Source organism: Globicephala melas, chromosome 17 (assembly GCF_963455315.2).
Source record: "Globicephala melas chromosome 17, mGloMel1.2, whole genome shotgun sequence".
Lineage (NCBI taxonomy): Eukaryota > Metazoa > Chordata > Mammalia > Artiodactyla > Delphinidae > Globicephala > Globicephala melas.
In genome coordinates, this window is record NC_083330.1 from 45,566,211 (window position 1) to 45,592,744 (window position 26,534).

The window sequence follows — 26,534 nt, forward strand, 5'->3', positions numbered from 1 at the left end:
AACTCAGCTCTACCTCCCTCCCCTACTCTTCACCTTGTCCTCCAGACAGTACTTCACTTTCACTGAAGATTCAAACACCCGGCTCTCAGGGTCCACCCAAGGTGCAATCCCTGGGCTCAAGGTGCAAACTCCAGGCTCTCAGCTCCTGGACTGATGCACACATGAACACCCTGGTTCTTGCCAATCACTTTTTGTTTTGTTTCCAGCAACCAGTTTCTGCTTTTAGGGTCTTTTTGGTTGCCAATCAAGAAACTTAACTTGAACTATCTTAGGCAAAACGTAGGCATTTATTACCTTGACAATGAAAGGTTACAAAGAATTGGGATAAGATTGGACCTCAGGGGGAGTTAGAGGTAGGACACTTTCTCTAGTTTTGTTGTTAGAATAAAAGTGATCCTTTTCCTTTTGTTTCAATTAGAAAACCTTAGGTAAGGACCCGGCCCCGCCTGGATCACATGCCTCACACTTGTGCCCAAACATATGAAGTACACATTGTGCAGATGAAGTAGCATTGGCAGCCCTGCAAGAACCACATGGTGGGAGTGGGAGCAACAGCTCCCAGAATCAAGTGGCTGTTATTCCCAGAAGGGAGGGCAAAACAGATATTCTCCTTAATCACTCTGATTGTAATGACTGCACAGAACAGAAATCATGCACAGAAATTGGTATCTTGGATTCTACTGCCAAGTTCTTAGGTTCTAGATTTAGAACTCCTAAATTGTCAAAATTTTCTGCTGACTCTGAGAATCTCTCTGTTGTGCCCATAGTGCAAAGAGAAAAAGAGATGATATAGGTTCCTCTTTGGGGAGTCAGGGTAGGAGCAGACAGAGGAAACAGCGTGAAAAAGCAATTGAGGAGAATGGAGAACAAGTTTACCAGGAAACCGTAGTATGATTGTCAGACAATGCTGATGGAGGTGCTATAAACCTAAATGTTTGTGTCCCACCAAAATTCATGTTGAAACCTAATTCCCCAATATGATGATATTTGGGGTGGGGCCTTTGGGAGGTGATTGGGTCATAAGGGCAGAGCCCTCATGAATGGGATTAGTGCCCTTGTAAAAGAGCCCTCAGTGAGCTCCGTTACCACTCCCTCCATGTGAGGACACAGCCAGTAGACAGCTGTCTATAAACCAGGAAGCAAGGTTCACCAGACACTGAATCTGTCAGCACCTTAACCTCAGACTTCCTAGCCTTAAGAACTGTGAGAAATAAATGTCTTGTTTAAGCTACCCTCTCTACGGTAGATTTTAATAGCAGCCCAATGGACTAAGACAGTAGGTAATCATGAATGTATAGTAAATCCAATTTGTCTTACATGACTTTTTCTCTAGCAGTATTTGGCTGGTGGGGTGCAAACATGGAAAAACTGGATTGTGGCTTCATAACAGGGTGGAGGAATTTCTTTGAATTTTCTATGTAAGGTAGAAATGCAGATGAAGAACACAGTTCAGGGTATTGATAGAGAATGTTACGACTAGTAATAGAATAGATTGTAGAATCTCAGCTGGATACAAAGAGACACAAAGAAAGGCAGGCTCACGGATTGGGAGAAAGTAGATGAGAGAGAGCTGCGGGGGTTCCCACTTAGGTCAAAGAAGAGTGGTAGGAGGAATAGTTAAACATAGTAATACCAATATGTATTTATCTGTATACTCAAATAGAAAATATATACATTCCTTTACTAGGATAGCCCCTGCACTTACAAAGAAACATTCTTACTCAAAAATGACATACACAAAATGATGTAGCTATGATACAGTTTATTCTAACGTACTAAACTAATAAAATAACAGAACAACTCATTTCTCTGGGGAAAAAACCAAATTCTATATATGCAGGATTGGCTGGATTGACCATAATGTAAAATATATTAAAAATATTTAAGTACACCACACCTAATAAACCTTTCTATGTAAACAGTAGATACTAGCTTTGTTAAATGACCAGACATTTGGAAAAATCAAAACACGGTTGTAAAACAGATATGTAAGTTAAGGTTCCTGGAAACTTAGAAAAAGACTGAATTGTTATGCTTTTACCTGTACAAAAAAAATTCTTCAGCCTTTCATTTTCACCTGTATTTTCTTTAACAGAATTAAGCCCCAAATTTAAAGGCTTAAATTCTTTTGTCCTAATGCCTCAGAAATATCAGATTTTCCTTCAAACCTGTTGCTGTCTGAACAGGAGCAGACCATTTGAAGGGTGGGAAAAACAAAGATATACAGATTTCACTTCTGTGCTACGCATGCAGATTTCTGCTGAGGAAGGGTTCCTGAGTTGGCTACCAGTTCACTCAACTTAGTTCAAAAACATAATAGCTGGTTACAGGATTCAACTGGCATTCTTATAGCAGCAGCAGCTCTCTTTATCACCGAAAGTCAGTTAGTGACATTCAGCCCTTAGCTTAATCTGCACAAATGCAATTTGGGAATTCTGCGGTATGACGTTTGCATATTTAAATGTAAAATGCAAAATTCTGAATATGAAAGAATTTATTTTTTAAATACACAAGTTGTTGTGTTTTCTCTATAATTACATTTTCCATTAACAAATGAAAACCAAAGTGGCAAAAGGAGCTGAAAATTTTGCATGTTCCAAAATGAGAGAACGGGAAAAATTTCGTATATAAAGACATGACTGAGGTAAGCTTAAACTGTAAGAATAATTGTTTATTCTTGTATGTAACTGAACAGCAAAACAGCCGTGTCTGAAAGCACTGGATCAGTCTTCCTGAGTCCTTCCAAGTCATGATTCTACATGGCTACAAGGAAATATTTTTAATAAATGCAATTTGTCATCAAACAACTAGTTTTTACATTCTTAAATAACCAACTTTACTATAGCAATGATTTAAATACATGTGCTGTTAAAACAAAAGTTATAAACATACTCTGAATTTTTTTCTTTGCCTGTCAGATAATATTAAAAAGAGATTCCACAACTTCTTGATTCCCTAAGAACTAAGAACCAAAACACTAAACATAATAAATAAATATGAAACCTGGAAGCCAGGAAAAGGGGATAGAATACTGAATATAATAAACCAGTGTATTAAAAATCCAGTATTTCAGTATTAAAATGTCATCTCAATACAGTTAGGTTTATTGCTACGATAAATAAGCTTCATGTTAAGGCACCTGTAATCACCTCTGAGAAAGATTTGGATTCAAAACAAAGGGAATATGCAATATAAAACTTTTTTTCTTGCATTCTGATGTCACTACCGATCAATTTTAAATGTAAGTTTTTGTATGGCAGTAGATGAATGTCTTTGAACATATTTCCTGAATATAGTTAAAATGTTTATGATACTATGATACTTTAATGAATGTATATGGTACCTTAATTAAAGTATGTGACAGTTTAATGGAAAAATAGGGAAAACGAAGTGAAGATGGATGGCAAAGGACTAAATATCAGAAATAAGACAACTTCTAAGAAAAAAAAATATATTGTAGGGACAGTGAGTATGAGCAGATCTTGGCCAAGTCATTGAACTTTGCTGAGCCTCATTCTCTCCATCTATAAATTTCAATCCTGGGCTCCCCTGGTGGCGCAGTGGTTGAGAGTCCGCCTGCCGATGCAGGGGACGCGGGTTCGTGCCCCGGTCCGGGAATATCCCACATGCCGTGGAGCGGCTGGGCCCGTGAGCCATGGCCGCTGAGCCTGCGCGTCCGGAGCCTGTGCTCTGCAGCGGGAGAGGCCACAACAGTGAGAGGCCCACATACCGCAAAAAAAAAAAAAAAAAAAAAAAAATTTCAATACTACCTGCTTTGTCAAGCTCATAAGGCTGTTGTGAGATCAAATGAGGTGATGCAAAAACACTCAGCAAACTATGAAGCCTTGAACAGATAAATGGTATTATTATAGGCCAAAATAGCTCAAGTTTCTGATATCCTCTCTAACAGATAAAGTTATGGCCTGTTCCTTTTGCATCCACTTGAAAACTCCCAGTTTTAATCCATTAGATAGTTGTGGAATGAATGGAGCAAAAATTTATGCAAAGAGAAAATTTCTAAACCTTATTAACCAGAATTGTATAAAATGATTTGCTGTGAGTGGGGAACCCCACTGCTTGCTTGGGTTCAGGCTACCTCTTGACAGTTCCCTATGATAGAGGGAGCAGACTTCTCAGATGCTGGCCTTTCCTCAGTCTCCCTAACCATCTGCTATCATGCAGCAGGCATCGTTCCATAAAAGAATTAAGTCTCATAACAGCATATAAGAGTTGTGGGAGTATAAGAAATATAGCTGAGGTCAATCACAGGTACATTCCTCAGCTTGGCACAAAGTTGAAATGGTTCAATAATCCCTACCAGGTTCTCCCTTGCTTGGTCCACAGGCCCTTCCTCCATGTATAGAACGGTTATCTAGGCCAGCTTTTTCCAACCTATGTTCTGAAGAACAATAGTTAGGTGAGATGTTAACAGGTGAAAAACAGATCTTTGTTAAGTAGGTTTGCAATATGCAGGGGCAAATCAGTTTATGTACTGCAGAATTTGTCAGTCTTTGATGTACTGACTATACATTCTAAAGAGGAATGGAGTGTACAATATTTCCCAAACTCATTTGACCACAGAATCTCTCCCCACCACCCCACAAAATATCTAGAGGGGCTAACAGCTTTTACAATACTCTTTGGGAAATGCTATTCTAGCTAATTCACCCTGGTTTTAAACATTCCAGGGCTATGTCTGGCTAAAATTACCCTTTTAATTTCTGAAGGAGCAGAATCATTTTGCTTACAAGGTCAACTATCATGATAACCTCCTAGATTCCACTCCATAAGTATCCTGCCCGAAGCAACTTAGAACTAAATTTCCTTAACTACACACTGAGAAATTCAAAGAAGTTATTCTCATGTTAATGAAAATTATAATCTTTTTAAGGAAATCTTTATGTTCTTCCTAAAACCTTAAAAATACAAAGATCTAAGTCTAGATCTTAGGACCTAGAATCACAATTACTTTGAGGAGATGGGAGTATTTTATCACATCACTGCAATTAATACTATTACTAACAACAACAATAATAATAATAGGAGGGGGAGATGGAAGGAGGAGGAGGCTGCAACAGCAGTATTGGCTAAGAACTGATTTTGCATCTTAATCCTCATACACACTTTATGAATTTAGGACCTACTATTACATTCCTTTTAAAGATAAGTACACTGAGGTTTAGAGAGATTAACTGATTTACCAAGGGTCACACAAAGTAGGACAGAATCTCAAACTCTTATCTGACCCCCCACGCCATGCTCTTAACAAATATAGTGCCATCTTTTATTTTAGCGATGAACAAAAGCATTTAGAGGTCATACTCTGACTGTTAAACAGGAAGATTAAAGCATATTTCTATAAATGCAACTTGATTGATATTTGGATTTCCTTTTGAGCAAACTCCTGTGCCCTAAAGAAGATGTTTTAGGGTTTTTTTTTTTTTTTAAGCAGAGAAAAATAGACTGCTATTTACCAATGATAAGTTTAGATATGTATGGGGAGGGTTTTAAAAATCTGCATCTAAGGTGAAGACATTATCTGTAGTTTCCGCCATAACTGCAAAACGTTGATACTCTGAAACTCGTTTCTCAAAGAAATTTGTTTTCCCCTCTAAAGAAATGTTCTCCATAAAATCAAAGGGATTTTCTGCTTGAAAAACCTGAAAAGAAAAGAAATATTGTTAGACATTCTGAAGAAGCCAAATTATATCCCACAAGAAGAACAATAGATAACTCAGGTCTCCCAACACCTGTCTAGTCACCTTAAGATCACACTATTCCCTAGGGTCCTGGAAGCACTCAAGGCTGATACATTTTAAGATGACTAAGATCACCTATTAACCTCTTAAAGAAACTATACGAGCATCTCTGGTATTCAAAGAAGCAGAAAGAAAAAAAAAGACTATTTTAAAATGGAAATGAAAGATTTAATGCCAAACTAAAATGACTAAAATGTCTTCACAGCTTGAGAAATCTAAAACACCATAGGTATTATAGGCATTTTTCACAGGTATTACCATTAGATAGTCACATCTACATGATACTACAAAATATTAAATTACCAACAATGTACTGTGGACATAAATATGTTTCTTAGTTCATAAGAGAACATATAATCATCAAATTGATGTTAAGGGACCATGATTGGGGAAGACAGAATAAATGCTGTCCATAGTAACCCCAAACAAAAAGTGGCACATAAGTTGACAAAACTTTTTTACTGCTTCTGAATTCAAGAGGCAGGCCTGGAGATAAAGCTTGATGGAAATGGAGATATTTCCGTGATCCATGAAGAACAATAAAAGAGGATTTTTTAAAATTAGGAATATTCCAGCAGGAATTAGGAATACCACAGATAAGAATATATTCAAATAACCCAATTAAAAATGGGCAAAGGATCTGAATGGACAAACGTTTCTCTAAAAAAAGATATACAAGGGCCAATAAGCACATGAAAAGATGCTCAAAATCATTATCCATTAGGGAAATGCAAACCAAGACTACAATGAGATACCATTTCACACCTACTAGGATGGCTGTAATAAAAAAGACAACTTATTGTGGTCATCATTTCATGATGTATGTAAGTCAAATCATTATGCTGTACACCTTGAACTTATACAGTGCTGTATGTCAATTATATCTCAATAACACTGGAAGGAAAAAAAGATAATAAGTGTTAGTGAGGATGTGGAGAAACTGGAACCCTCATATACTGCTGGTGTTAATGTAAAATGATGCAGTGGCTTTGGAAAAGAGTATGGTAGTTCCTCTAATGATTAAAAACAGAGTTACTATATGACCCAGCAATTTCACTTCCAGTTATATATCCAAGGTAAATGAAGACATATGTTCACACAAAAACTTATACATGAATGCTCATAGCAGCATTATTCATAATAGCCAAAAAAGCAAACCATCCAAATCTCCATCGACCGATAAATGGATAAATAAAATTTGGTATAATCATACAATGGAATATTATTTGGCCATAATAAGGAATAAAGCACTGATACATGTTAACATGAATGAAATCTGAAAACATTATACTGGCTTTGTATATACCATATACCAGTATATGGTATGTATCATATATTGTATGATTCCATTTATATGAAATGGGATTTATAGAACAGGCAGATCTAAAGAGACAAAAAATTAATAATGCCTAGGGCTATGGTGGGGATGGAGGAAAGAAAAGGAAATGACTGATTGCTAATGGGTATAGAGTCTCTTTGTGGGGTGATAAAAATATTCTCAAAGTGTTGTGATAGCTGCACAACTCTGCAAATATACTAAAACCATTGAATTGTACATTTATTAATAGGTGAACTGCATGTTCTGTGATTTATATCTTAAAAAAGCTATATGTATTTTTTTTCCAGAAAAAGTACATATGCTGGGCGTGGTTGAGCTGTGGAACTCTGTGAAATTGCCTGTCAGAAATACTGCTAAGAGGCAGTGAAAAGGTGAGTTATCACTCACAGCAGGATACAGTGGAAAGAGCACAGAACAAGTCATAGATTCACTGGATTTTAAAACTGGGTATCTTCCAAAAAATCTGATCCAAGACATTCATGTCATGGACAAAGTAACTAAGACCAACCTAAATTAAGTAGCTTGGTTTTGACACATAGAAGTACTCAAATATTTATTGACTAATCCAAAACTAAAAGAAAAGTTGAAAACAACATTAATGTGGCTTCTATTTAGAATTCTGTATAAATGACAACCATTTGCTAATTTAAATAATCTCTTATTTTACCAAAAACTAGCATTATAAGAATAATTCTTTTTGTAGTTGAGTTCAAAGTTTAGTTCATGTATTTTAAATTGTCTTGCTTTCTTAATAGACATTCAAGGTTACAAATTTTCCTCTGAGGATCTGTTTGGCTGCATTCTGCAAGTTGTGATATATAGTAATCTTAATGCCATTTAGGTTATATTTTCTATTAGTTTATATTTTCATTTTTACTCTCATTTTAAAGAATATAGTCTCAACTTCTAAGAAGATGGAACTTTTTGGTAATCTTTTATTGTTAATTTCTAATTTTATTGCATTAAATCTAAGAGGTCAGTATAATCTGCTTTTTGAAATTTATTGAGATATTTTGAAGGCCTGTGGAAAAATAATGTTTTATACTACATCCAGATTTTCTTCTTAGGAGGCATGTTTTATATATCTAGAGTTAGCAAGTTCCCAAAGGAAAAACTAGACTCAGGGGTGTGTAGTTTTCCAATAAGCAGGAGAATGTGGATGTGTGGGTGTGAGGATATAGTGGTGGGTTAAAGGATAGTGAGTTCACTTTAAGGTTTAAGTAAACAAATTAACTTTCCTATAACAAACATATTGTATAACTTAGGAAAAAAAACAATTTCTTTTAATGCATAGTTTATAAATTTCAGAGATCATATTAATGTAATTATAAACTTTATTTCTCTCACTAATGATCAGTAAAAAGAGAGGATCTTGCAACTAAAATATATAAATAGTGATATTTTACAGTTTATAATTACAAAAAATCTTTGCCCCATCTGACTTTTTCATCACAGTATTTTTGTAGTTACCAGAAAATAAATGTATTACCAAGAAAGGTAATGATTACCTCAGCATCATGGATTTCATAATTCTTCTCATTAATTTAAACTTCCATTTCCATGCTGAGAAATCAAAACCTATAATTTCTAATTAACATATTATAGTACATAGTAAATTTCTGTGAATGTTCCACTTATGATGAATACAACATGACCATTTAGTGTTCATTTACTATATGTCTGACACTATTTTAAGTGCTTTAAGTATACCAACTCATCAACAATAATTTGTAGTAAGGATTATTATTATCTTCACTTTACAGATGAGGAAACTGAGACAGTTGTTAAGCAACTTGCCTAAGGTCACATTGCTAGAAAGTGGTGGAATCAGGATTCAAACCCAGGTAGTCTGGCTGCAGCCTCCACCTCTTAAGTCATGTGAAAAGCACACATGAAAATTCAGGTACATTATCTCTGATAAACAAAATGACAGAAATAACTTAAAGACAACTGAGTTCAAAGAGTCAAATTATGACAGTTAATGTCTTCCTAATAATGATTTCCTATTTAAAAGCATTAACCCACAAATTATAATATAGACACATGGGGATTTATCTGAGGGTAAACATATTTGCATATTGAATCCAATTACTTAAAGATAGTCCTGTTAAACAGATACCTACAATTATGTATTACAATGTAATTTATTGAGCTTATTAGTTCTAAGATTTATCAGCATGTACTTCTGTTATGAATTTCATTTAAGTTTCATTTAAGGATTTTGTAAAATCAATTTGTTGATGTAAAACAAGGCTGTTGTGGACAATTAAAAAAAATAGACTAGTATGTTACAAAAGCTTTCAGTGAAATATAGTACGTATTTTAGAGGCCTTACCTCACTATAACATTTTAGCTAGCAGTGATACGTTTTAAACACCTTACCTTTGAGAATCCAAGTTCTGAAAGCAATCTGTCAGCTACAAATTCAATATACTGTTTCATCAAAACACAATTCATTCCGATGAGGCCAACTGGCAAGGCTTCTGTTAAAAACTCCTGAGATATAAAGAAAAACAGAATAAAGTAGAAAGAAAGAACAATAAATTGTATGTGTTTTCCACATAAAAAGAGGGTTCTAATTTTATTAATCTTCTAAGTCACTGATCTTGTTCAAGGAAAGTACACTAGGATAAATTCTTTCAACATGGCAAACAACGCTCATTTGCTTAAAAATGTTTGGGGTGTTACTATTCACATTATTATTTCACATTCTCATATAGCCAAAGTAAATTGAAACTATTACACTACCGGCATTTTTTAAAGTAGCACTTACAGGACCTGAATTTTTATGCTTTCTCAATAGAAAAAAAGGAGATACTTTGTTCTGAAATACCCAGAAAAAGATTCACCTAAGATGATTGCTGTGGGGAACATGACTATGAAAGGGAACTGGGAAAGAGAGAAAGCTCAATTAATAGAGAAAATGAGAAAGAAATAGAAATGGATCTGGGAATTGGGAGATAAACTGAACGCCAATTATATTGAAACACAGTGGTAAAGTTTTAATAAAGAAAAAATAAAAACATATTAACCATTTGGATTTAGTTCTAAAAGTGATTCAAGATTTATGCCTTTTCTCTCTTCTCAATATGAAAACTATGGCTGTTAAAGTATGCACTATTAAAAAGAAGTTTAAAAACTTATTTTACTTTTCAACTAGTTCTTTAAAATGATAAAAGTACTCTAAGTGAAGCATCCAGGTCTTTCCAGTTAGAGATCTTTACATGCCCTAAATCATACTTTACTATTCACTAATTCATTTATTTATTCATTCTGTGAACATTTGATGCATGCTTCAAGCTAGATACCCTGCTAGTTTAAGAATACAAAACAAGAAACCATCACTGCCCTCTAGCAGCTAAAAACCTAGAGAGCTAAGATAATTAAAATAGTTTGTTATGGCATGAAATTTGACAGATCAATGAGACAAAAAAGTAGTCCTGAAACAAATTATAGTATACATAAGATCTTAATATATAATAAAGACTGACTTATAAACCAAATTATAAGTTGACATAATAACTGCAATACATCATCTATTGGTACTGCCAGCTTGACCATATAATATTGCTGATACCTATTTTGACCTACAAAATGGCAATTTCATGTGTCAACCTAATGAAATAATGGTACAAACATCAAAGAAAGAGAGATGTGCTAATTATGTAAGCTTTCCTGCTTACCTGCTCAATTTCAACAGCATTAACAATGATCTCCCTAACCCTTTCTTCTGAAGGCTTATTTACTAAGTATTGAAACATCAGGCAAGCAAAGTCACAGTGAAGCCCCTAAAATAGAAGAAAAATATCACTGTCAAAGGACATTTAATCAGCTATTTTCACACAGTGATGCATCAGGCATTATATAAAGTAGTTAGGAATGCAACACTGAACTTCTGGAAGACAGAAGAAGGATTAACAGGGTCAGGAACTTCTTTTCTTCAAGCCTTATTAAAATGCCAATTATAATAACCTATAATGAAAAATTTTCAATGCCAGCAAATCTCAGTTCATTAACATGAAAGAAGAATTAATTAACAACAAATCTGCAACCAAAAGCATTTTGGAAAGGAAAACAAAGAAGAATCAAAATGCAAATTCGCTTATTTTTAGTGTTTTTTAAAAAATTAAGAAATGATTGAAAAACAATTAAGTATTTAAAGAACAGGTGAAACTCACAGATTTCAAAAACACAAGTTATATTAAACAAGAATGGCTCAAGATAGAAATAAATTCAGTGTAATGAAAATGGAAACTGAAGAATTAAGGATACCATCTGAAGCTGTATAAAGCAGAAATGACATTGCAGATAACTCAACGACAAAAGAAAGTAAAATTGTGAAATACCTTGAGAACAGAATAGTTATGCAAATATATGAAGTGATATAGAAATTAAATAATTTGAGAACAGAATAGTTATGCAAATATATGAAATGATATAGAAATTAAATAATTGGAGAACAGAGCAAGGAGATTCAACCTACAATAATCGGGATTTCAAAACACAGAACAGATGGTATAAAGCTGAAAACAACAGACGAAAATTTCAAAAAAAAACAAAAAGAGAAAGGTCAGAGACATAGAAAGATGATGGAGTTCTAAACAAAATTAACAATTAGAGACTGACAACAAGGCAGAGTCAATTAACATTTCTAAACTACAAAGAAAAAGAAATGAATCTGTAAGCCAACAAGGGAGGAGAAGGTGGAAGGACTACACACTTTAGAGGATTACAAATCAGAGCTGCTTAGGTTTTTCTAAATGAAACAACAAAAACCCAGACAATTGAAAGATAAGACTCAAATCAAGGGTTGTTTTCCAAGGATTATTTACCTAAATTGTCATTCCCAGAAGAAACCATTAGGAAAAAACCCCTTTAAATAGCTAATCTTAGAAAATTTACTAGTGAAATATACCCCCTCCACTTGACTCAAGAGGATATTTCAAATTACCAAAGGCTGAATTTCAAATGAACTGCCGAAAGGTGACAACGTAGTGTTGATTAGAACCGACAGCTAGCTACCTATTACAGAGATGAGTAAGTCAAAGGCAGGCACTTGTAATTGTTAAATCAATAAGGGAACAAAATTAATTTTGAGGTTTAAAGCGACTCTAATCAAAATCCTAGTGGGGTTGTTTTTAAGTTAAAAAATTAATCTGGAAGACTAAATGGGCAGAATCTTTTAAGAACACTTTAAAAATAAAAGTTATGAGATTTAGCCTACTAATTATCAAAACATAAAAAACTACAATAATTAAAATAGTTTATTATGGCATGATATTGACATATAGGTTAATGAAAAAGAAAAAGCCCTGAAACAGATTTTAGTATACTTGAAGTCTTAATATATAATAAAGAAGACATCACAAGTCAATGGAGAAGGAAGGATTACTGAAAGAGAATTGGAAAAACTTCCGAAGAGTGTGTGAAATAAAATTAAGTTACATTCTAACTTATCCTATGCTTTATTTATATTACATTCCATACTTGTACTAAAGAAATTTCAATGGCATTAAAGAGTTAAATGTTCAAAAGCCAAAACCAAAGTATGTGTGACTATTTAACTCATCTCTGAAAGTAGATCCCACGAATTTCAGGGTTTTGTACATTAAAAGAACAAACAGGGGACACACAATTTTTGAGGGCAGGAGCCCACTGTGTCCCCCTTTGCCTGGCAAAGTAATAGAGCTATCCTCTTCTACTTCACCCAAAACTCTGTCCCGAGATTCGATTTGGCACGGGTATACAGAGAGGCCAAGCTTTCGGTAACAATTTTGGTGATCACCAAGGGACTGCCTTGGGGACGGTCCGGGGGGGGGGGGTGTCCCTAGAAGCCAGATCACCTGGGATGCTTGCCTGGAGGCCGAGCCCCCAGTCATAACCCTGTCTGCCATCCTGGCAGCTGGAACTCTGAGGTGGGAATAGACAGAGGAAGAGGGACCGCCCTAGCAACTGCCAAGGCCCTTTTTGCCTTGAGGACATTCCTCTCTTCCTCTCTTCCTCTCTTCCTCCTGCCTGGACCGCCCTGGATGTCCTACTCCTAGGAATTGTTTTGGGGAAGCAGAAAAGATAGCGTCTGATGTCGCAACACTGCTGCCAGAATCTGGGTAAGTCCCTGGGAGTGCACTCCCAGGCTCCTTCAATTTTGTCCCTCTGAAGAACTTTTGGTTCCATCTGGGGAACGTTTGGTTCCCATCTGGGGATTTTCTGTTTCAGAAATCCCATCTGTAAGGCGCAGCTTAGACTAAGGTCATGGGATAAGTAGGACTTGGAAGCAACCACTCTGAGCTTTGTGCTGTCTGTTTTTTTCTGGCATAAGGCTTCCGTCTGCTGGCGAGGGTTCTGTTTTGTTTTCAGTCCGCTCATGAGTGTTCTATCAATCAAATATAGGAAGTGCTCCTTCTTTTTCTTCTCCTTCTTCTTCTTTGCCTTCTCCTCCTTCTTCCTCCTCTCCTTCTTCTCCGTTTTCTTTTTTTCTCCTTCTCCTTCTTCCTCTTCCCCTTCCCCTCCTTCTCCTCCTCCTCCTCTTTCTCCATCTGATAGCCCCCTGGGAAAAATCCTGGCAGACTCATCGACCTATAATTCTAAACCTATAACTAGGAAAAAAATGAAATTCTATTGTAATTCTGTTTGGCCAACGTACATTCTTGAAAATGAGGAAAGATGGTCTTTGTTTTCTTTCGTTGTTGTTTTTTGCGGTACGCGGGCCTTTCACTGTTGTGGCCTCTCCCATTGCGGAGCTTAGCGGAGCTTAAGCTCCGGACGCGCAGGCTCAGCGGCCCTGGCTCACGGGCCCAGACACTCCGCGGCATGTGGGATCTTCCTGGACCAGGGCACGAACCCGTGTCCCCTGCATCCGCGGGCGGACTCCCAACCACTGCGCCACCAGGGAAGCCCAAATGAGGAAAGATGGTCTTTGAATGGTAGCCTAAATTATTATACTATTCTCCAGCTAGAGCTGTTTTGTCATAGGAATAGAAAGACAGGAGAAATTCCATATGTTCAAGCATTCACGCAGTTACATAATAAAAGTGAGCAGCTAGGTAACAAGCTGATGGTACAAAGAGAAAGGAAAGTCATTTTGCCTAGAGCTGGTTGTTTCTGAAGGGAAAGGAAAATAAGGAAGACTGAGAAAAGAGTTGTACATGTTTTGTTCGTGGGACCATGTTTGTTGTAAGTATGCATGTCAGTACATTGACCGGTTGAGACGTCTTTGAATAACAGGGCTCACTAACAGGGCTCACGTGTGACAACACCAGGGAATCCGTCCTATTGTGTCTGGTTTTGCCTGTGGCAGAATGTTGGTTGGGATTTTCCCTTCTGGACTAGCCTTGCTATGGGTGATCAGAGCTCTGTTCCATCTTATAACACCCCACCCAGGGTATTTTTACAAAATTGGAAGATCTTCAGCTATTTCCCCATGAAAAGGAATTGTTATTTCTCTCCCCCTGTGCCTGGGCCCGCCAGAACACTTATTTTATCTAGACCATCTCTAGTTCCTGAGACTGAAGAAAAAGGCAGGGAAAGAAGGCCTTTTTAAACTCAAGCAAAAAAATTCAGATCTCTGGTTCAGTCTTTACATAAAAGTTAACTTGTAAATGAGCTCTATCTAATTGACTTAAAAGTAAACACTTACAAATTATATCTAAATGTCTAGAAAAATGGCCAAGATAAATTTTAGGACCACATGATCTGGGAAATATTCAGTATTGAATTAATATCTGCTACTGAAGGTGGCTTAAGCTTGTTGGTTTGATTAATATAGACATGTCTTTAGAGTCATCACTGTTAAGTAATGCAAGTGAGATAAGAGCTTTTGGGTAAACTCTTTAGGAATAATTCTCCATAAGAAAGCACATGTTTTTAAAGTTGTGCATGATCAGGATTTTCAAAGATTGGGTTAAATCTATTTGGGTAAATGGATTTTGTTGGGAGTGGGCTAGGGCAAGACCAGATTCCTATGTGCCCTTGAAATCTTTTCACTTTGTATAAAATGAGTAAGTATTGTTTGGCAGTTTCTAAAGGTTCTTTTGATCTCCAGCTAACTTTGAGATTCTTCAGAGGGCCCCTGAGGCATCTCAGAGAGAAATATTTAACTAGGATTATTTGGTATGTTAAATTAAATGTAATCAGTCAAGTTAAATGTAATCCTGGTTATTGTAACCAAGTTTCTTTACCAATTACATTGCAGTCAGATGCTTAACTGAGCCCTTTTAAGTCTTTCTGCTGCTGTACTCTGATGCTTTTGCAAAGGTACTTCATCTTCAAGAAGACTTATGTGAAGGACCCCTTTTGACAAATACAGGTCTCTGATAAATTTCATATCATACAGCTGAGCTGGTTAAGAAATGTTAAAATCTTAATGGAGAATCTGATGGCTTCATAAAAAGTTAGCAAAAGGATTAGTTACCGAGTGGGCTGGTAAATAATGTTTATGGTTTTCCCAAACATAGGGAAGCCCTTCCCCTCAAGCTACTTATGACTTAGAACAATTGGGTAAATTACACCTCTGTAGGAAAAACTGAAATATTCTTTTCTCTCTGCCTAGTCCCTCCAGAAATTGGAGACTCTTGGGTTATGAAAATGGGGGTAATTTTAGAGAAAAGGATTATGTTTCAATAGATATGAAATTCTAGTTCTGTTAATTGAAGTTTGAATTTATGAAAGTTATTGTGTTAGTCACACTTTTGCCCTGATGTTTAGGAGGAAAGGAAAACTACCCAGTGAAGGTATCAGAGTGTAATTACTCATCATGTACCACTGCTTGTTTTATGTCTATTGCTGAAAGCACATGTACAATGCTTGTGTGACAATTGGGTATAAATGATAAAATGTATAGCCTATAAAGCATGTCCTCATTAACATACCTCTGTGCTTGTTCACTATACTTGATCAGTTTTCCCCCAATGTGGATTGACTAGGTAAATACAAAGGAGGCCTAGCACCAAGGGACATGATCTACACCTGGGGCAAACAGCTGAATCACCCTGGCACCAAGGGACAGATATTTTGATCATCAATGTCTTCTACTGAAAGACTTGCAATCAAAAGGGGAAATGAAAGAAAAAAATCTGCACATATTGAGGTATGAGGAAGTCACTCTGGTCTATACATGGTTTAACTTTAAAAAGCGGTAAAAAGCGGCCTGTTTTGTGGCCTTTCAGACGTGCATTGTACATCTGCTTTAACATTGACATGGGGAATGCATTTGAGAGTCAAAATGGAGTAATTATGATAAAACTACATGACCATTGTGGATGTGGTTTCAGACACATTCATTCCTGTATTGTTGTAAACTTGGAATTTTCTGAGCTATGTCAAACTCAAGGATGCCACAAGGATTTAAAAATTCCCCCACCCTCTTCAATGACATTTTGGCTGAAGATTTAAGAGGATCACACCTGGATCAAGGTTGAGTAGAAGCCTTTCCAGCCAGAAGGGAAAAAGTAGTAACAGTCAAAAAGAGAAACATCTCTAACACAGGAAGAAAAAAATTAAACAGTATGTACAACAGACTGGTCAATTGTTAACTGTATGCATGGATGAGTTTATGTTCCACAGGTCTCCCCCTCACCTGGAAGCTCTCTTGCATCCCCTCAAAGCAGGAGACAAGGTGCTGCTGAAAGTATGGAAAGAGCAAGGACCTAAGCAGCAGCTTAAAGAGAAACAGAAGGGATCCTAGGAAGGGATCCTATAACATTCTTCTTACTACTCATGTCTCTCTAAAATGGGATGGAGTAAAGCCATGGGTACATCACACCAGAGTAAGATTACCAGAGACTGACCAGCCAAGCCTGCCTACAGCCAGCGAGCAGACTCCCGAGAAGTGGACATCTCACCCTTCGGGAAACTTAAGTATTTGTTCCGACAAGCGGAATGAAAATTCTGTTTTCTTAGCCTTTCTCATACCTTCTACCTATAGATTCATATGCTGATTCTTTTTGATAATTCTAACGGCTAGATATGTAGTCAGCTTCCTATTTCCAGGTCTTCAGGATTGCCTTGATGGGTTTTCACCATACAAGGGATAGTTTGGAAACAACTGGCTACAACAAGTCTCTCCTAAGTACCAGTTCCAAACTGGCCTTCAGACCTATCCTGAATTCCTAAGGGAATGAGATCCATTCTGTCTATTAAAGTTCCAGTCGTCACTCTTACCTCTAACCGGACCAAGGAATTGAGATCTTAATCATATAAGACTCGGATCCAGGATGTGGAACTCAAATATGTTTAATTTGGTATCTATTGCCCCAAAATTAGGCAGGACTATGCCCCATCTGAGGAGGAAGTAGTCAGAACAGTCATCACCCACTTCCCTGAAAGATCTGGGGAAAGATAAAAACCGAAGTAAGGATTAAAACCAATTCTTCCTAAAACAGGGTTCCTCCGTTTATGATTAACATCTCTATCCAAAATGATTGTTCCCTTTCTTGTCCAGTATCTGTCCTCAAGATTGAGGAATATCAAAGAAAAGGTGGAGTGAAACTGAGTGAGGCCCTGTGGTGCTCCCAGGCTTGGAGGCCCTTTTGTCCCCCATTTCTTGTAGGCAAGACTCCAGCCTCCATGACCTTCCCTGAGTTCCAAAGGGCAGATTCGAACAGAGAAATGTAGTTTTCTTCGAGGTCAGGAGCCCACTGTGTCCCCCTTTGCCTAGCAAAGAAATAAAGCTATCCTCTTCTACTTCACCCAAAAAAAAAAAAAAAGAACAAACAAAATTAAAAAGCAAATGACAAACTGGGAAAATATTTGCAGTAAATATAACAAAATTCATATTTTATATTATATTCATGTGATAAATATAACAAACTCAATAAACAAATACTTATTGAAAGAGCCCAATCAGTTACTGTGCATTGGGAATATATACCGATGGTAATAAAAGCAAAAGACCAGAACAGGTAACTACAGAAAAAAAGACAAATGACTAGTATCACTATGAAAACAATGTTCAATCTAAGCAGTAATCAGATAAATGCAACTAAAACTAATAATGAGATACTAACTACTCCTATCAAATTTATCCAATGTTTAACAAGTAAATCTGGTAAGGGTATAGTAAGAAAAGACATTTTCATACATTGTTAGGCGGGGCTACAAATTGTTATCTGATTTCTGGAAAGAAATCTGCAAGTGAGTATGATGGCGTTTAAAATGTTCATGCCTTATACTCTAGTAGTTTTATTTCTAGGGAATATACCTTAGGAAAATAGTATGAAATTAAGACAAAGCTTATATACAAAGATAGTCATTTTGCATTATAGCAAAACAAACAAAAAACCAGGAAACGACCTAAATTTCTAATTATAGTCAAATAAATGATACATGTACTCATTAGGATATGTAATATATAATCTAACAAAACTGTTTCCGAAAAATGCTTAATGTCATAGAATAATGTTCATAATATTCTGCTTAGTGAAAAAAGATGATCTTAGCTCAAAAAAATATGAAAAACGCAGAATATCTCAAATTATAAAAATATGTTTGTATATATTTACATAGGTTTAAATGTAGAAAATTGTCCAGAAGGAAATACAAAATATGGAAGGTGGCTATCTCTGCGTGTTGAGACTGAATGATTTTATTCTCTTAATTCTCTATAATAATCATATATAACATTAATAATAAAAATTATTAGAAATTTAAAGACACAAAACAACACAAAGTAATTATACAAAGCATTTTTTTTTCTTTTGGCCATGCCATGCGGTTTGCAGGATCTTAGTTCCCCAACCAGGGATTGAACCTGCTCCCCCTTAGCAGTGAAAGCACAGAGTCCTAACCACTGGACTATGAGGGGATTCCCAAAAAGTACTTTTACATATTGTTTCATTGCATTTTAACAAAAGCCTGTTAAGGTGTATAACTGAAGAAACTGAGGCTCAGAGAAGTTAAGTAACTTGACAAGGTCACTTTAGAAATAAGCTGAGGAGCCAGGATTAGTCAATCAATGTGACCCAAATGGCTATAATGGTCTAACACTGAGAACACAAAGATAAATAACAAGGTTTCTGCACTCAAGGAACTTGAGTCCAGTAGAGGAGAGAGACAAGAGTGCAATAGAAAACTACTAGAGCTAATCAATGAATTTGATAAAGTAGCAGGATACAAAATTAATGCACAGAAGTCTCTGGCATTCTTATACACTAATGATGAAAAATCTGAAAGTGAAATTAAGAAAATACTCCCATTTACCATTGCAACAAAAAGAATAAAATATCTAGGAATAAACCTACGTAAGGAGACAAAAGACCTGTATGCAGAAAATTATAAGACACTGATGAAAGAAATTAAAGATGATACAAATAGATGGAGAGATATACCATGTTCTTGGATTGGAAGAATCAACATTCTGAAAATGACTCTACTACACAAAGCAATCTACAGATTCAATGCAATCCCTATCAAACTACCACTGGCATTTTTCACAGAAGTAGAACAAAAAATTTCACAATTTGTATGGAAACACAAAAGATCCCGAATAGCCAAAGCAATCTTGAGAAAGAAAAACAGAGCTGGAGGAATCAGGCTCCCTGACTTCAGACTATAATACAAAGCTACAGAAATCAAGACAGTATGGTACTGGCACAAAAACAGAAATATAGATCAATGGAACTGGATAGAAAGCCCAGAGATAAACCCATGCACATATGGTCACCTTATCTTTGATAAAGGAGGCAAGAATATACAGTGGAGAAAAGACAGCCTCTTCAATAAGTGGTGCTGGGAAAACTGGACAGCTACATGTAAAAGTATGAAATTAGAAAACTCCCTAACACCACACACAAAAATAAACTCAAAATGGATTAAAGACCTAAATGTAAGGCCAGACACTATAAAACTCTTAGAGGAAAACATAGGCAGAACACTCTATGACATAAATCACAGCAAGATCCTTTTTGACCCACCTCCTAGAGAAATGGAAATAAAAACAAAAATAAACAAATGGGACCTAATGAAACTTAAAGCTTTTGCACAGCAAAGGAAACCATAAACAAGATGAAAAGACAACATTCAGAATGGGAGAAAATATTTGTAAATGAAGCAACTGACAAAGGATTAATCTCCAAAATTTACAAGCAGCTCATGCAGCTCAATAACAAAAAATCAAACAACCCAATCCAAAAATGGGCAGAAGACCTAAATAGACATTTCTCCAAAGAAGATATACAGATTGTCAACAAACACATGAAAGAATGCTCAACATCATTAATCATTAGAGAAATGCAAATCAAAAGTACAATGAGATATCATCACACACCGGTCAGAATGGCCATCATCAAAAAATCTAGAAACAATAAATGCTGGAGAGGGTGTGGAGAAAAGGGAACACTCTTGCACTGTTGGCGGGAATGTAAATTGATACAGCCACTGTGGAGAACAGTATGGAAGTTCCTTAAAAAACTAAAACTAGAATTACCATATAACACAGCAATCCCACTACTGGGCATATACCCTGAGAAAACCATAATTCAAAAAGAGTCATGTACCAAAATGTTCATTGCAGCTCTATTTACAATAGCCAGGACATGGAAGCAACCTAAGTGTCCATCAACAGATGAATGGATAAAGAAGATGTGGCACATATATACAATGGAATATTACTCAGCCATAAAAAGAAACGAAATTGAGTTATTTGTAGTGAGGTAGATAGACCCACAGTCTGTCATACAGAGTAAAGTAAGTCAGAAGGAGAAAAACAAATACTGTATGCTAACACATATATATGGAATCTAAGAAAAAAAAATGTCATGAAGAATCTAGGGGTAAGACGGGAATAAAGACACAGACCTACCAGAAAATGGACTTGAGGATATGGGGAGGGGGAAGGGTAAGCTGTGACAAGGTGAGAGAGTGGCATGGACATATATACACTACCAAACGTAAAATAGATAGCTGGTGGGAAGCAGCCGCATAGCACAGGGAGATCAGCTAGGTGGTTTGTGACCACCTAGAGGGGTGGGATAGGCAGGATGGGAGGGAGGGAGACACAAGAGGGAAGAGATATGGGAACATATGTATATGTATAACTGATTCACTTTGTTATAAAGCAGAAACTAACACACCATTGTAAAGCAATTATACTCCAATAAAGATGTTAAAAAAAAAGAAGTGCAATACATGTTATGGACTCTAAGGTAGGGACAAGTTCAGGTTTCAGAGGAATACATAGAGCAAAGAGTGGTCAGTTTTACCTAATTGGGGTAGGAAAGTTTTAAGTGGCAACTTGTGAGAAGGTAATCAACAGATGAAAACAAAAATGGTAGAAAAGATGGAAAGAGTGTTGCAGACAGAGGGAGACAAGATTTAATGACTGACTGGATATAGCAAAAAAAAAAAAAAGAAGCAATCTAAAATGACTCCCATATTTCAAATTCGTATGACTGGGTAGAAGGTAGAGGCACTCAATGAGACAGAGAAAACAGGAAGAACACATTTCAGGAGAAAGATGATGAGCTTGATACTAGGTTTGAGATATCTGTGGAGCCTTCCAGGAGAAAACGTCTATCATGCACTTGAATTTATGGGTTTGGAGCTCAGGAAAGAATAACCAGGCTACAGATAAAGTTTTAATTGTTATGAGCATCTAGGTGGCAGCTGATTCCATGGGAATAAATAAGATCAGCCAGGAGGTCATGTATAGGGAAGGAGAGCGACCAAAGTGGGAACCCAGGAGTACATTGGTACATAAGGATGGGCAGAGATTGAGGAGGAACAGTAAGAGAGGTAGGAAGAAAACACAGTCTTAAAATCCAAGGAAGAAATGACTTCCTGTTTTATTTTAATTAACAGGATATTTGTGTCACCATAAGTATTTTCAGCAGAAGGAAAAATAAATGAACAGCAGCTATGATTACAAATATAAGTAGAAGAATACTTCATTCCTTACTTCATCTCTGCTGATGAGTTCATTGGAAAAAGTAAGTCCAGGCATAAGTCCTCTTTTCTTTAGCCAGAATATAGCAGCAAAAGATCCCGAGAAGAAAATTCCTTCTACAGCAGCAAAGGCCACCACCCTTTCCCCTGGGAGACAAAAAATAGTTTCACTTTATGAAATATCATATACTGCAGACATTTTCAAGCTTATATATGTATAATATATACCTTTACATATATTTTTTAATAATAATATCACAACTGTTTTGCCAAGAAACACAATGAACAAGTTAGTGCTGCGGCCAAGTCTTCAGAGGAGGAAGTTTGCCACCTCTACCTACTAGAGCAGAAAGGTATGTCAACTTCAGGTCTTAGGTCCAACACTGGACTCCTGCAGGTCTTGGAATGTGGACAAAGGAGAGCCTTCCACACGCAAAAAAAGAGGTGATATATCTGTGCACCACACATGCCTGTGAGTGCAGGTACGTGTTTGTTTGGTTTTTTTTTGCAGGTACATGTTTGTGAATGCAATATGTACATACATGTATGTTTGAACACTATGCTCTGTTGACCCTTTTGAAAACAAAAATAGCTCTTTAGACTAGTGACTTATTTGTTTTAGGATGGAGAGTTATCATTAATTTAACATAGATTACTATATTTTCATCTTGCTATTAATAAGATAATAGGTATAATTGATTCATTTTTAATTGACATAAATGTGATGTCATGTGAATGTTCATCTATAAGGGAACTAGACTATAATTTTATACAAACTTTGAATAAGAGGAACATTGTCATTTTAACTATTCTATGCATTCACATGAATGCTACAGAATGAAAATCATAACAGAAATAATTATAGAAGGCTATTCTTTTTGGAGAAGATTAAAGGATTATGAGCGTTAAATTTTACAAATTTTCAAGAATAGATGTGAGCTACAAATGTTCCAAAACGTTTCTTCTAAAAGCTATAATGAATTGTAAAGGCCTCATGATTTTAGAGATAGGAAAGTAGGATGTATTTTTAAGATACAGCTAACCTCTATGATGCAATGCAATAAGATTGTGTAACTCATACTTATTTTGATGTTTGAAATGTAATTTCATTACGTATATTAAGGTTGAATCTATATATTTAATGTTTTAAAGTTCTTTAAAGATATTTTAAAAAACTAAGCAGTATATCTCACTTTTTAAAAAAACTAAGCAGATTGTCACAGGATGACTGCCACCCTCCTCTATTTTCTCTATTTCTAGGTTACTTCTTTGGTAGTATCATGAAAGACATGCTTTCTGTGAGCCTGTCCCTCATTTTCTATCCACACTAATCTTTTCAGTGCATATTGAACACCTTGACGTTTCCCTTTGTTTTTCTCTAAAGCCAATGTTTCTCAAAATGTGCTTCTCAATCCACTTGTGAGAAAATCAGCTGGGTATAAAATGCAGATCACTCTCTGGTGAGGACCAGGAATCGGCAGGATTTTTCCACAAATTCTCCAGATGATTTTATGCACACTGAGAATCACTGCTTTTCTCATTCTTGAAATGAACTGAAAGCAATGCAGACATATATGTTTCTTCCCTGATACACTACATCTTGCCCATATCTTACACTACATCACTGGTTCTTGACGTGTGGTCCAGGGATCCCTGGAGATCCACAGACCCAGGAGGTCTGTGAAGTCAAAACTATTTTCATAGTAATAATAAGACACTATTTATCTTTTTTACCATCATTCTCTCATGAATATACAGTGGTGTTTTCCAAAGGCTACACAACATATTCACAACAATCTGAAAAGCCTGGTAAAATACTTCTCCTTTTTCTAACTACATATCTGAAGGAGGTTGGATTTTCTTTATATACTTCAACCAAAACAACATTCTGCAACAAATTGAATGCAGAAGCAGATATAATCCAGCTATCCTCCTATTAAGTCAGACATTAAAGAGATTTGCAAAAATAAAAAGCTAGGCCATTCTCATTCCAGTGAGAATGGAATGGCCAAAACTAGGCCATTCCAATTTTTTGGGAAAATACAGTGTTTCTTTTCATAAATATACATTATTTATTTCAAACTGCAATGGGTTATTACTGTTAATTTAATATGCATTAATAATTAAATATTTTGAAATTTTCTTGGCTTTAATTTCTAATATGAAAATATCAATAGATATAACCAGTCCTCAATAATTTTTAAGAGTGCAAAGGAGTACTTAGACCAAAAATTTTGAGACCTCTTTCCCCACATGATGAATAAAACCAGAAAGTAAAGACAACCAATTGTGAAATAAATAAGAAAGGTACTTAGAGCTATTTAAATTAAATATCTGAATATTTTAATTAAATGTAATAAATATTTATATTATAAGAAACAATGTTAATCGCTTCCGTAAAAAAATGTTATTGGATCTCAACTCACCCAAAAGGGTGTTTGCGTTTAACTTATCTGTGAAAAATAAGCCTGTTATTGCAAACTGTTTCTTGCCTTAGTTGAGTGCACTAATTGACATATTTGTTCCCTGAAAAATGTTAAGACTTTGACTTGCTTTATTTTAGGGAAAATAAACATTACTGAAAGCATATAGTCTTGCTCTAATATTCTTGTCAGAGTCTATGTGACTGATTCTTATTTACCTGTAATTATGCGCTGACATTTAACCTCTCAACTTTCAATTTAATAAACAGAATAGATAATAGATTTAGATTATTTTTCACCAGTTTCGAATTAATTCTTAGGAATAGTGATACTACACCATGTAAAATAGCATTGTATAACCCAAGGCTAATTTGATCATATATAAATTAAAGCTACATACCAAAAGTAGATTTTCTATCTGCTATCCATCGCAAGGCCCAATCTGCTTTTTTCTTAACATATGGCATTGTTTCAATTGCATTAAATAAAAATTCCCTGTAAAAACAAAAGATTAATGGCAAAGTTATTCACTTGGTTTTTTGGTTTTTTTTTTTTTTTTTAATCTTTGGCTGTGCCACACGGCTTGCAGGATCTTAGTTCCCCAACCAGGGATTGAACCCGGGCCCTCAGCAGTGAAAGCGCCAAGTCCTAACCACTGGACTACCAGGGAATCTCCAATTTACTTGTTTTTAATCAGACTATATTTGATTCTATGCAATTCTATGGTATGCAACAGACCTGTAGTTTTTCTGTATTTTTGCATGTCCATAAAATATAGAAGTGAAAGTAAAACTCAAATTAGTGCTTTGGATCTGGTCTTATACAAAATTGACTAAATTAGAATATTTAATTTCTAAACAGAACAGTGTGTGAACAGTTTTTTATACTCCTAAACTTCCATATTTGAATAATCTTTCCCTAATATTTAGTTCCTTAATATTAACATAATCAAGCAATAGGATAAACCTTTGTAAATAAAATCCCAGCAGTAATACCTTTTCTTAGGATCTCTGATGTAAGTGTCTATTAGCAAACTGTACATCTCTGAGTGAACATTTTCGATGAGAATTTGAAAGCCATAGAAACAGCGAGCCTCTGGAACCTGCACCTCCTGACTAAAGCGCTCCACCTAAGAAGATAAGGGAAACAAATATATCCAATTCTATGGGCTCTCATTAAACACTGCAAATCAGAATCTGGACATCAGAATTACCACTTAAAAATCACCTGTCATGCCACAGACAGGTCAGAAAGACCTTATGAATTATTTTAAGCAGTACTACTTAATCCATCAACCCTCCACAATTAGTTGCATACTATATTCTTAAGCAATTAAATAAACTGACCTATTAGGTGGAGATACTGCCTATAAAGCCAAATAAATTTTAGAACATCTACCAAAAATAATTATTTTACTTTGTAGAATTGACCTTAATTAGATCTACTGAAGCCCTTACAAGCTTATAATGAAAGTTTGCATCTTCCCATTCTTTTTAATAAGAAAGCATGTCTTCTAACCAACCATAATAGAAGTTTAAAAATGGGAAGCCAGACCCAGTGCTCTATGGCAGAGCTCTGGAAAGATTATTAAGGTGCAGGTTCTCTATTAGGATTACTATCTAAGGGTAAAATCAAACTCATGCTTATGCCTTGTAAGTAGTTTTGATTGGTACAATATGCTTGATTTCATGATATTTTGGGGGGTCAAATAACAGAAATGTATCCTTGCCTCTGACACTTCATCAGAAAAAATGTTTTCAAGAGTTAAGTTCATTTCTTAGACATCATTTTTCAGACTCAGTCTGATTATCTTACCACCATTACTATCATTTAACTGCTGAATGAGAACAAAAGTGGAAACAAAAATCTTACCAAATTTTCATTCACAATTCCGTCACTGGCTGCAAAAAAGGCTAAGATGTGAGAGATAAAATACTTCTCTTCTGATTTAAGCTTGTTCCAGTGAGGGAGATCCTTTGATAAATCAACCTGAAATAAAAAGATTTTTGAAAGTTTTAACTTAAATTCTTCTCAAAGTATGGAAAACTGACTTCCATTTCAAAGTTAAGGTGGGACATCTCATTGGCAGTAAAATGTGAAAAAGAAAAAAATTTCATCATTCTTGCTATAGACTGA

At 35.7% G+C, this 26,534-nt stretch overlaps 1 protein-coding gene across 3 annotated transcripts in view; it reads right to left on the minus strand.

Moving 5' to 3' along the window:
- The window catches only part of RRM2B (ribonucleotide reductase regulatory TP53 inducible subunit M2B), a 62,537-nt gene that overhangs the window by 23,151 nt on the left and 12,852 nt on the right, over positions 1-26,534 (minus strand). For 2 of the 3 annotated variants that reach the window (XR_009559572.1, XM_060287419.1), the window contains exons 3-9: positions 26,271-26,387; positions 25,394-25,527; positions 24,799-24,893; positions 21,989-22,122; positions 10,782-10,886; positions 9,481-9,594; positions 5,475-5,660 (exon numbers count right to left, since the gene is read on the minus strand). Coding sequence is in view for 2 of the 3 variants with exons in the window: in XM_060287419.1 (XP_060143402.1) it covers positions 5,508-5,660; positions 9,481-9,594; positions 10,782-10,886; positions 21,989-22,122; positions 24,799-24,893; positions 25,394-25,527; positions 26,271-26,387 (852 nt within the window). In the remaining variant the exon portion in view is untranslated. Of the gene's footprint in view, positions 1-1,745; positions 5,661-9,480; positions 9,595-10,781; positions 10,887-21,988; positions 22,123-24,798; positions 24,894-25,393; positions 25,528-26,270; positions 26,388-26,534 lie in introns of those variants that run through there. The other variant, XM_030863033.3, reaches the window with a different exon arrangement.